Source organism: Equus asinus, chromosome 8, assembly GCF_041296235.1.
Source record: "Equus asinus isolate D_3611 breed Donkey chromosome 8, EquAss-T2T_v2, whole genome shotgun sequence".
Classification (NCBI taxonomy): domain Eukaryota; kingdom Metazoa; phylum Chordata; class Mammalia; order Perissodactyla; family Equidae; genus Equus; species Equus asinus.
The window spans coordinates 62,774,069-62,784,673 of NC_091797.1; the positions used below are offsets into that span (position 1 = coordinate 62,774,069).

At 53.6% G+C, this 10,605-nt stretch overlaps 1 protein-coding gene across 2 annotated transcripts; it reads left to right on the forward strand.

Moving 5' to 3' along the window:
* Nucleotides 1-670: 670 nt before the first annotated feature.
* On the forward strand, nt 671-9,669 carry NRN1 (neuritin 1). 2 transcript variants are annotated; one of them, XM_014860197.3, is made up of 3 exons: nt 671-979; nt 5,212-5,356; nt 8,493-9,669. In XM_014860197.3, the coding sequence occupies exons 1-3, from the start codon at nt 925-927 to the stop codon at nt 8,719-8,721; spliced, it is 429 nt and encodes a 142-aa protein (XP_014715683.1). In that variant the 5' UTR covers nt 671-924; the 3' UTR covers nt 8,722-9,669. The 2 variants fall into 2 exon arrangements, with proteins under 2 accessions (XP_014715683.1, XP_044629234.1); XM_044773299.2 differs by lacking the exon at nt 671-979 and adding an exon at nt 3,466-3,637.
* The last annotated feature ends 936 nt before the right edge of the window (nt 9,670-10,605 follow it).

A 10,605-nucleotide genomic window follows, 5' to 3' on the forward strand; every position in this document is an offset into this window, starting at 1 on the left:
CCGTGTGCAGACCAAACCCCCGAGGCCTGGGCGTGTGCGCGCACTCGCGCGCAGTGTGTGCGGGCGGGCGCGGGGGGCTCTCGACTCGGCTTGCAGGGGTGCGCGTGTGTGTGCGTGAGTGTGTGCTCACGCGCTCCAGGCTGAGCCTAGAGCTCAGCTGCCGGGTTGGAGAAAAAGAGGGTAGGCGAGTGCAGGGGGCAGGCGGCCGGCAGAGGGGAGATGTGGAATTAATAGAGCTGATTTAGCTGTTTTTCCCTCTCCCGCTCTCGCTCCTTTAAACCCCACTGCATCGTAGAGAGGGGGCTGGATTCGCTGCTGAGCTGGTGGAGGAGGGGGAGCAGGTTGCAACAATCGAGTGGGCGCGCCAGGACTCCCCGGCTCCAGGCAGGGAGGGGAGAGGGAGCCCCTGTTCTGCGCAGGGAGGGGGCGGGGTTGGGGGGCCCCGGGAACTGCGAGGAGGCGGGGGTGGCCGCGGGGATGGGCAAGTGGCCACCCCCGTGAGCCGAGATTTCGTTCGGATCGCATATTAATTGGAGATATCTGATTAATTCCAGCTTCTGATGACTATAAATGGCGATTCTCTACCAAGGTGTCTATATTTTTTAAAAAAATCATTCCGTGTCATCCCCCACGTCAGGCCTGCTCGTGGGCGTGAGGCTGTACTTCCTCCGCCCCCTCCTAATGGAGTGAACCATTCCCAGCTCTTCCCCCCTCGCTCTCTCAGCCTCTCTCTCTCTCTTTCTCTCTCTCTCCTCTCTCTCTCCCTCGCTCCCTCTCTTTCTCTCCTCCCTCTGCGTTCCCCGTGCATAAAGTCTCCGTTGCTCCTGGAACTTGTTGGCAATGCATATTTTTCAGCTTTCCCCCGCGTTCTCTAAACTAACTATTTAAAGGTCTGCGGTCGCAAATGGTTTGACTAAACGTAGGATGGGACTTAAGTTGAACGGCAGATATATTTCACTGATCCTCGCGGTGCAAATAGGTAAGTGGCCTCCCGGCTGGGCACACAGCGGGCTGCAGGCGGCAGCCGGCCCGGTCCGAGGCGCCAAGGAGGGCCGACTAGCCCCGGGCCGCCCAGGGGTGCGGAGAAGCCGGCAAACCCCCGAGGGTGGGGGCATCGGCTCCTAGGGACTCGCGCGTCCCGAGTTGTTTTTTCTAAAAAAAGAGACTCCAAACGTTCGCCAGGAAATGTGTGCGGCCGGCCGTTTTCAGGAGAGGGTTTCCCCCCTTTTTGTCAAAGCGCACGTCCATTTTTGCTTCCCTCTCTCGGGTTAGACCGGGTTTAATGCGCTCTGGGACAATGCATTGGCCCCTGAGATACTGCAAGATATTATTTTGAAGGGTCGAAAGGTGAATGCAGGAACAAGATGGCTAGGCAGCTGGAACTGGAAAGTTTATGTGCAGAAAGCAAATACATTCCGGGGCTCAGAGGCTGCATTTAGAACTTTGTCATTCTCCCGTTCCCCCTACCCCCCATATCCTAGCCGCAGCGTTTGCACCGAGCACCGCAGACCCGGCCGGGGGCAAATGGAGAAGGATAAGGAGCTCCAGAGTACATCTCTTAGTATACTTATGATGGAAGAGGTTGAAGGCAGACAAGTATACGTGGATATGATTTTCTATGCACGTTTGCTTGTTCTTTCCGCAAAGGCATCTGTATTTTATATACAGGAAAAGGTTAAGAAATGTTTGCGATATGTCATGTCAGGTGTTTGTTATTTTTGTTTGTTTGGGGTTGATTATGGACGGATTTATTTAGTGTCCATTTTATGTTAAGGAATGTTGAGTCCTAGTTAGACTGTCGTGGAGCTTCTAAAAGTTCTCATTTTTCCAACCAGACTGAGGAAGATGTTATGGGAGGGAGCACTAGAAAACCCCTTCTCTGGTGCAAGTCAGAGCATTAATTAACTGGCCTAAAAGTGAAAGTGAAGCAGATTATTAATAGAATGGACAAGAGAGAAAATAGAAACTCTTCAAACCCTTTGCTGGCGAGGGAGTTAATTATTGCCTCCTATCATTTGAGGCTGTAGCGTTCTTTGCAGACAAATCCTTGCAGTGGCGTGGGGCTGCTTTAGGGAATTGGTTTGGGGCAAGAGATGAAATGCATAACATTTTTCTTCATGAGAAATGTGGAGGAACCAGGGTTTGGAGTTATTTATACATTAAAATGGATTCTTTGCATTGAGTTTTTAATGCATTTGACATGATTTTAAGTATCTGATTTTTTTTCTTTTGTATGAACATTATAGGGATTTTAGAGTGTGTGGATGCAGGATGTTGGCATTTTCCTTTAATTCTAAGAAATGGCTTGATGTTTTGAATCTGCTTGTTTTGAATCTTTGGTATTAGTGCAAAGAGCTGCAATAAATAAAGAACATTTTTCTAATTGCAGCAAATTTCTTAAATGTTGGGAATAAGTGGATGTGACATTTTGCAATTAGCCTGGAAATTTTTAGAGAGCAAGAGATGGCAGTTACTTTTGATAGGGCTTTTAATCGGAGAAGGTTTGAGGCTCTGGTTTGCGGTGGGAAGTAGCCTTACTTTGGAGGGGTAAAAACAGCGATGGTGCATGCGGGATCCTCCTGGAACATATTAACCTCGGCCCGAAAATGACCATTTGTTGGCTGTGGAATTGAAATTGAGCATATTTGTTCCCGAATGTCTGCCCTTTCCCGCACCACAGCCTAGATCTTTATTAATTCATGGCTGGGAGCTGTCCCAAATCATTGACATTTGGCAAGAAAAGTGGGGGTTGGGGAGGGACAGGGTGGTGAACTCAAATGAAGACACGGCGGGAGGAAGTTGGGAATGAATGAGAGGTCGAACGAATGAATGAACGGATGGAAATGGCACAAGACGCGGACGTCGGAGTGGACAGGGACGCAGCCCCGGCCACCCGCCTGAGCCTCGCTCAAGTCGGGTCCAGGGAGGACAGGGAGGTCGTGCGGGCTGCGACCTGCCTGGATGCGTGAGCCTGCAAAACACGTCCCGCAAGCTCCCGGTCTCCCCGAGCCAACTAGAAACTAAGGAGTCATAGTTGCAAAAAACAGAAATTTTCACGACTTCTTATTTTACACACGCACTCACTCACACATGCGCGGTGTGGAGAGTCTTCTCCAGCAGCTCCTGGAAAGATAACGTGACAGGAGCGCTTCTCGCCCCCGGCGAGCCCCAATTCCCCTTTAAAAACATGTCAATGCATCTTAGGGGCTACTTCTTCGCCACTGAATCTTGGGGGTGGACGTGAGGGGTAAGGAGAGACAGGGAGCTGGGGGGAAGGATTGAGTGTGTTTTATTTCGTTTCTTCTCTGCAAAGCTGCATTTGAGGTATGCGTTATATAGGACGACGTGTAGCGTTCATTTCATTGTGACCGCGTTCTAGTAGAACGAAGATTCGTTTATTGGTTTATTCTATCTCAGTGTTCTCGGATATTATAGTTGCAAGGGCTTTCAATATTTTGCGTAGAGGGGACCGGGAGATTTATGAAGGTTTATGTATCCGCCGGAGCCGCCGGAGCCGAGGTCGCAGTTAACCTTAGTTCCTTCCCCAGTGCTTCCCGTTCCGGATTAGAAAGCGCAAGGCCCGCCTTGTTCTTCCTGCAGCAATTTGCAAACGGTGCGCTCTCGGAGGCTGCTGCAGGTTCGGTGACCTTCCCCCTTGTCTGCTTCTGGCCCGGCTCTCGGTTCTTAGAGACCAGCGGCTGGGGGGGCGGAGGGGGGGCGGTAAGGCTCTCCACAGAGACATTCACATACAAGCCGCCGCCGTGGCCAGAACTCTTCCCAGGAAGGGGCCGGAGCTCGGGGCCTTAGGCGCTGGAGATCGGTCTCGATTTTGAGAAGATTCGCCCCTTCCCTCCCCTCCCCTCGCCCCAACAGCGCAGATCTGCGCTTCTCGCGCGTCCTCCTGGCGCCCGGTGTGCTTTTGGCCGCTCGCCACGGAGCCTTTAGCCCGGTTCGTTGGCCTTGGGGTGGAGAGCAATGGCCACGGCAGTGCGCCCACGGCCTGGAGCCTGTCTCTCGGGTCCGGCGCTGCGGGGTTTGGCCGACCTGAGGCCAGGAGGGAGGACCTCGGTGCGATCTGGGTTTCCTTCTCCTCCTTCCTCCTTCTTCTTAACTTCCTCCTCCTCCATCACCTCCACCTTCACCTCCACCTCCTCCTCCACCTCCAGTTACCACCCCCCCCATGCTATCCCGGCCTGCTCTCTAGAGGAAACCCCAGCAAGAGGCCAAGAGCCCCAGGCGGCAGCCACCTGGGCCCTGAGCCTCAAGGCTAAGGCCTGGAGCGGAAAGGTCTTACCCTGCTGCTGGCGGGAGTGGTGGCCAGTTTTTCGGGGATTTAAGGGCGTATAGGGAGCTGAGCCGGGGGCAGAGACTGAGGAAAGCCGGGGGCACGAGGCTCACGGATTTGTCTTTCGAGGAGGTGACCCTGGGCACCCGCGCAGACACAGCCGTGACCCTGTAGGGCCCTGGCTGCCCTGGACCAACTGTCGCCCCTTCCTAGTCGCCGGACGCTCTGTCTCCCGTGGGGCGGGGAAGGTGTATGCGATAATCTCCCTTGGAACACAGGCTCCACGGTAGGCAGTCGGTTTTATGAAGAAACGATCCATTTCAGTGCTGCTGGTGGCTTCCAGAGACTTTATTAATTTATGCGTTCAGCACTAAGGACCAGGCGCCGAGCCTGAGGCTTTTTAGCGATGTGGCATTAGGTTCAGCTGCGTGCCCCACGCTTTGCCGCCTCCCTACCCCTTTCTCACCCCCGCACTCTTCTGCTGAGACCCCCTCTGTCACCTCAGAAATGGAAGATTGCACTGCTAGAGCCTTGACATGCTTGCCGGGAAAGTGTTGGGAAACCAAAGAGGGAGTGAGGAGAAAGAGAGAAATAAAAGATGGGAGAGGTGAGAAGAGGGGGCGATGAAACAGAAAAAGATACAGAGCGAGATGCGGGAGGGAGCTGCAGAAAGGAATGGACTCGCCTACCCCGCACCCACCCCAGCTCTCGCACGCCGACAGTCTGCAGAAGACGCGTAGTTGGGTGCAAGTCAGTCTTTCTTGGGCCACATCTTCCATTCACCTTTAACACTGGCGCGCCTCGAGACTGGGCTCTAGTGGAAACCGCTCGTTGGGACAGAGCCACGCCAAGTCCGGGTCGGGCTGGCAGCGGGGCTGCAGGGTGGGGTCGCGGCGCTGCTGACCGGTGTGCCCTCCTCCCCGCAGCGTACCTGGTGCAGGCCGTGAGAGCAGCGGGCAAGTGCGATGCGGTCTTTAAGGGCTTTTCGGACTGTTTGCTCAAGCTGGGCGACAGCATGGCCAACTACCCGCAGGGCCTGGACGACAAGACGAACATCAAGACCGTGTGCACGTAAGTCTTCTCTGGCCTGCTAGGTTTCTGTTCTGGGGGTCGCTGCTGAGGTGCGGGAGCTCCTCGCCTCCCGGCCTGCGCTCTGTACTCCGTGCCAGCGCGAAAGGGCGCATTCTCCGCTTCTGCCTCCCACCCTCAGGCCTTGGCAGGGGCCTGCACTGCCCGAGGGGACTGTATGGCCTGACATGGGCAGAGGAGGATTCCTCCTCCCGCAGCCCAGCCCCAGCCCTCCACAGCCTCACTCCACACACAGAGACTCACGCATTCAAAGCGCTGGAACCCAGGGTGAGGGCCCCCGGGAGAGCTGCCACCAGTTCCTCGCTCTGTTTGAGGCAGCCTTCATCATTCTTTCCCTCCGAGTGAGTGAGTGGCCTGCCGAGTACTCTCCGAAGAACAGTTAGTTTTGGTTTGAGGAGCGTTTTAAGTAATTCTGGGTTTGCCTAAAAGGAAAGTCACTTGCCGATTTTGTCCATTTCTCTTGATAAAATTCCCCTCCAGGACACACCACGAAAACTAGGGTGTGGGCAAAGGAGCATGGGTCCCTCTTCCTCTTTCTAGGAGAGAGGCTGAAAGAATATTTTGTTTTGTTCCAATGACTTTGCCCAAGAAGAGCATGTCCTTGGCGACCAGTGACCATCTTTGCTGAGTTTTTAGCGATTGCCAGGGTTTAGGGTAGCCACCCTCCTTGCTTCCGACCCCTCTTCCTGCAACTACATGGCATCCCCAGGACAGGGCAGCAAAGGGCCCCAGGAGGGCCTGGAGGAGTTCATGGCCAAGCCCACTGGCATTTTCCAGAGCTTGGCTGGAAAGTGCTGCTTCCGTTAGCAAATGAGGTAACTAGCAGAGCCCTACTGTGGTGGCCAGTAACACTTTAGCTGCTGCAGACCTTAGAAATACCTCCATGATTTGCAACACACACAAACACACACACACTTGTATTTTTCATAAACAGTTGTAACCCCTCCCACCATAATGGCGCTTCCGTAAAGCCAAGGCAAGAGGTGTGCCTCCTTCCCCAAAGGGTGGAGTGACCACGTTCTGCACCATCCTTTTCATACTGTGAAGTCTTTCCTCTCTCCCTAATTTCTGGGATGTTTATTTGTTTAAATGATGAGTAAATGGGAGTCAGTTTTGCTACACACTTTTCCTGGTGTCCACCAGGAGCCACAGCAGCTAAGTGGCGGGTACGTTCCCATCAGGAAAGGGACAAAAGGCTGGGTCCGGGATGCATACCCACCTACTTTAATTCCAAATGTCTGATGATAGGTAAGAATGTATCTATAATGCTGGACAAAAGGTTAAATATAGATCAGCTCCCAAATCCTCCATCATTTGCTGGAACTTGGTTATTTGAAGCTATTTTAATTTTTTAGCAGGCCTTTGGTCTTGGAAAATAGAAATGAGGAGGGGTCCTTCCAGAGGTCACAGGCCACAGCTGGATGCTGGTCGTTCAACACCCTGCTGAAGCCACCTCTTTCTCAGTTCCACATGAATATCTGTCCTTTTCCACCCTGTCCCTCTTCCAGAAGGTCCTGTCCCCATCTGGGCATGCATAAAGGAGAGTTGTAGACATTCTCTGGGAGGTGCAATTTCTCAGAGAGCTGTCCCTCAGCCTCTTGGTTTCTCTCAATCTCACTATTTATTACAAATTGAGGAACTTGGAAGCCGTGCGACCCAGGTCCCCGAGTCTTCACAAACTGGAGATTCACAGAGGTCATTAGAAAACAGCCAGAGCTCCAGGCAACCCAACAAGCATTTATGACTTATACTAGTAGCCAGAAGATGGGGTAGGAGTGGAAACAAGAATAAATCAAACATGGTGCTTGCCTTCAACATGCTTACAGTCCAGGCTAGCAAGCACAAGGGAGAGAGAGGAGAAAATACAACCAAATTTCCTGGAGGTGAGTTGCTGGTGACCTGGCACTAAGGGCCCCGGTGAGGCGGGATCCAGCCCAGAGTTACCGAGACTCACAGATCGACCCAGCACCGAAAGGAGACAGCGCCCCAGGAATCGATCACGGGTTGGAATTATATTTAGTCGCGGGATCTATTTTGGGTTGTCAGAAGAAAAGGGGACAATAAAAAAGGACAGGTTGGATGAAGGTTGTGGGGGCGGGGCTAGGATCTGAGCCCAGGAGAAGGAAGCGGCTGAGGAAGGCGTGGGGCTCAAGAGGCGGGCCGGTAGGACAGGAGAGGGATCCCTCAAAGGCTGGCAGCGGTGGGCACCTCGCCAGCCCAGGAGTCCCGGCCTGGGGGCTGGGCACTACGCCCGAAGGTCGTGGCGGGTAAGGTTCAAGGGGTCCAAGCCTGCGAAGAAGGCTCTGGAGGAGGAGGAGAGAGCGGACCAAACATGTAGGCCAGGAGCACTGGGGTTGGCAAAAGCAGGGGAAGGCTACAGAGCTGGCCCCAGGGGCTCGGGCACTAACATTCCCCGACCCCGAGGAGGGGAGAGGCAGCAGGAGGCTCTGGACCGAATCTGAGTCGGGGGACTGCGCGGAGCAAGGCGACGGGCCGCGGAAGACCGAGGCAAGTGGGCAGGAGGAAGAGGAAGCGAAGAACTGAACAGAGGAAAACCGAGGGGAGAGAACAGGAGGAAGACAAAGGAGGGAAGAGGAAAGAAAGGGAAAATAAGAACTGGAAACAAAAGGAAGGGAGGGGCAGACGGAGGGCGACGGCGGCGAGAGAGTTCCGCAGCGAGGAGAGGGGGTTAGCCCGAAGGGGCGAGGGGGAGGAGAACGTGAGAAGGCTGGAGGGGAGGGCCATGCTGGGAGCAAGCAACCCATCTCACAAGCTAAGAGGCATTAATGGGCGGCAGCTTGCAAGGCTTAGCACTGTTTTCCTTGCCTCCCCCGAGGAGGACGAGCAATCTGTTTGCGCAGGCCGAGGTGCCAGCGCGGCGCAGCGGGTGCAACCCGGCTCCCGGCTGCCGGGAAGAGAAACCAGACCCGGAAAGGGGCGGCCCCTGCCCTGGGACGGCGGCTTCCAGGGTGGGCCTGGTGCGGCCTGGCGCCGGGGAGGTGGAGAGGAGGAGGGAGGTGCGCGAGGCGGAGACCCGGGAGGCGAGGGGGCGCAGGCCCGGGTCCTCCCCGAGCCCCAAGTGAACCTGCTTCTTCTGTTTTGTTCTGTTCCTCGCCAGATACTGGGAGGATTTCCACAGCTGCACGGTCACAGCCCTTACGGATTGCCAGGAAGGGGCGAAAGATATGTGGGATAAACTGAGAAAAGAATCCAAAAACCTCAACATCCAAGGCAGCTTATTCGAACTCTGCGGCAGCGGCAACGGGGCGGCGGGGTCCCTGCTCCCGGCGCTCCCCGTGCTCCTGGTGTCTCTCTCGGCAGCTTTAGCGGCCTGGCTTTCCTTCTGAGCGCGGGGCCGGCTCCCCCCGCGCGCCCACCCACACTCACTCCATGCTCCCGGAAATCGAGAGGAAGATCCATTCGTTCTTTGGGGACGTTGTGATTCTCTGTGATGCTGAAAACACTCATATAGGATTGTGGGAAATCCTGATTCTCTTTTTGATTTCGTTTGATTTCTTGTGTTTTATTTGCCAAATGTTACCAATCAGTGAGCAAGCAAGCACAGCCAAAATCGGACCTCAGCTTTAGTCCGTCTTCACATAAAAATAAGAAAACGGCAAACGCACCCCATTTTTTTAATTTTTTTTTTTGGCACAAGAATCTCAGGAATGGCCCTGGGCCACCTACTATATTAATCATGTTAATACATGACCAATGATGGGCTCCTCCTAATAGGAAAGAGAGGAGAGGAGAAGGCCAGGGGAATGAATTCAAGAGAGATGTCCACGAGGGAGGCATATGGTGAATAATTCACGCTCACGTCTTTCTTCCACAGTATCTTGTTTTGATCATTTCCACTGCACATTTCTCCTCGAGAAAAGTGAAAAGACAGATTGTTGGCTTTGTGTTTAACGATAGGAGGGAAGAGAGGAAAAGGATGGAGGGAACCTCGGGTTACAGGCTGCCAGAAGAAATGCTGCTAACGTCACTGAGAGGTTAAGCTTTACCTGCTGTTGTCGATGCATCTTTCCAAGTCCACGGCCTTTATTTTCCCTCTTGTTTTACGTGTTACACATACAGTAATACCTGAATATCCAACGGTATAGATCACAAGGGGGGGGATGTTAAATGTTAACCTAAAATATAGCTAAAAAAAGATTTTGACATAAAAGAGCCTTGATTTTAAAAAAAAAAGAGAGAGATGTAATTTAAAAAGTTTATTATAAATTAAATTCAGCAAAAAAAGATTTGCTACAAAGTATAGAGAAGTATAAAATAAAAGTTATTGTTTGAAATGGGGGTGTCGTGTGTTTCCTGCCCGAGCCCGCTTTCCTGGCCGAGTTCTCAGGGAGGAGAACTCCTGAAGCGGCACATGACGCCAGGTGATAAATTCGCCTGTTCACAAGCCACTGGATTACCCACCATCTTCAAGCAGACTCTCCTGAGCTGGGACACTTTGCTACTTCCCTGAAATTCTGTTTACTTAGAGAAGAAAAAGAGGAAGTTCTTTTTAAATAAGTTAATTAAAAAGCGGAGATCTTTTCTCAGTGAGGTTTGGGGGAATTGGGCTTGCGAGCAGCTGAGAAAACACACGCAGACCGACTGCCAGAGGCCGGCCTGCAGCCCCCGCCCCAGGCGGGTCGAGCCCTAACCACGATTCGCCTTTTCCTCTGTGGTGGCCGGAGGCAGCTGGCGAAGGAACCGCCATTAAGGGCTCCAGCAGAGGGGCAGAGAGGCTGTGGTCCCTGGCAGGGATCAGGTGAATCCTTTCATAATTAATAAGACAGCTCAGCTGAAATGGCGAGGAGACGGGGCCCTATTGATCTGGCAGTCGAGCTGCTTCCACCTCTCCTATTTATAGGCTCCGCATGGCCTCACGGAGGAGTAAACATTCGAGAGTAAACACGAGCGGAAGAGGCCGGGGTCCAAGCTGCAGAACTGGAGCCGGCTGGGGAGGGAGAACCGAACATACGTCTCTGGGTTCAATGAAATCGATATCTGATTTCCTGGAGAAGGCGAGGGTGGGAGGGAGCTGTGGGGCCCCCGGGCTGGGGGGTGGGGGGTGGAGGACCGTTGGAGGGAGGCCGAGGGGCTGCGGCGGGTGCCTGCGCCGGGGAGCCTTCTGGCTGGCGCCTGGAGGAGAAGTGGGGGCTCTGAAATGCAATGTGTAAACAATCGCTAGAGTAACAGTTCATAAATCAAACCCGGTAGGTCGCAGCCAAATCTGCATT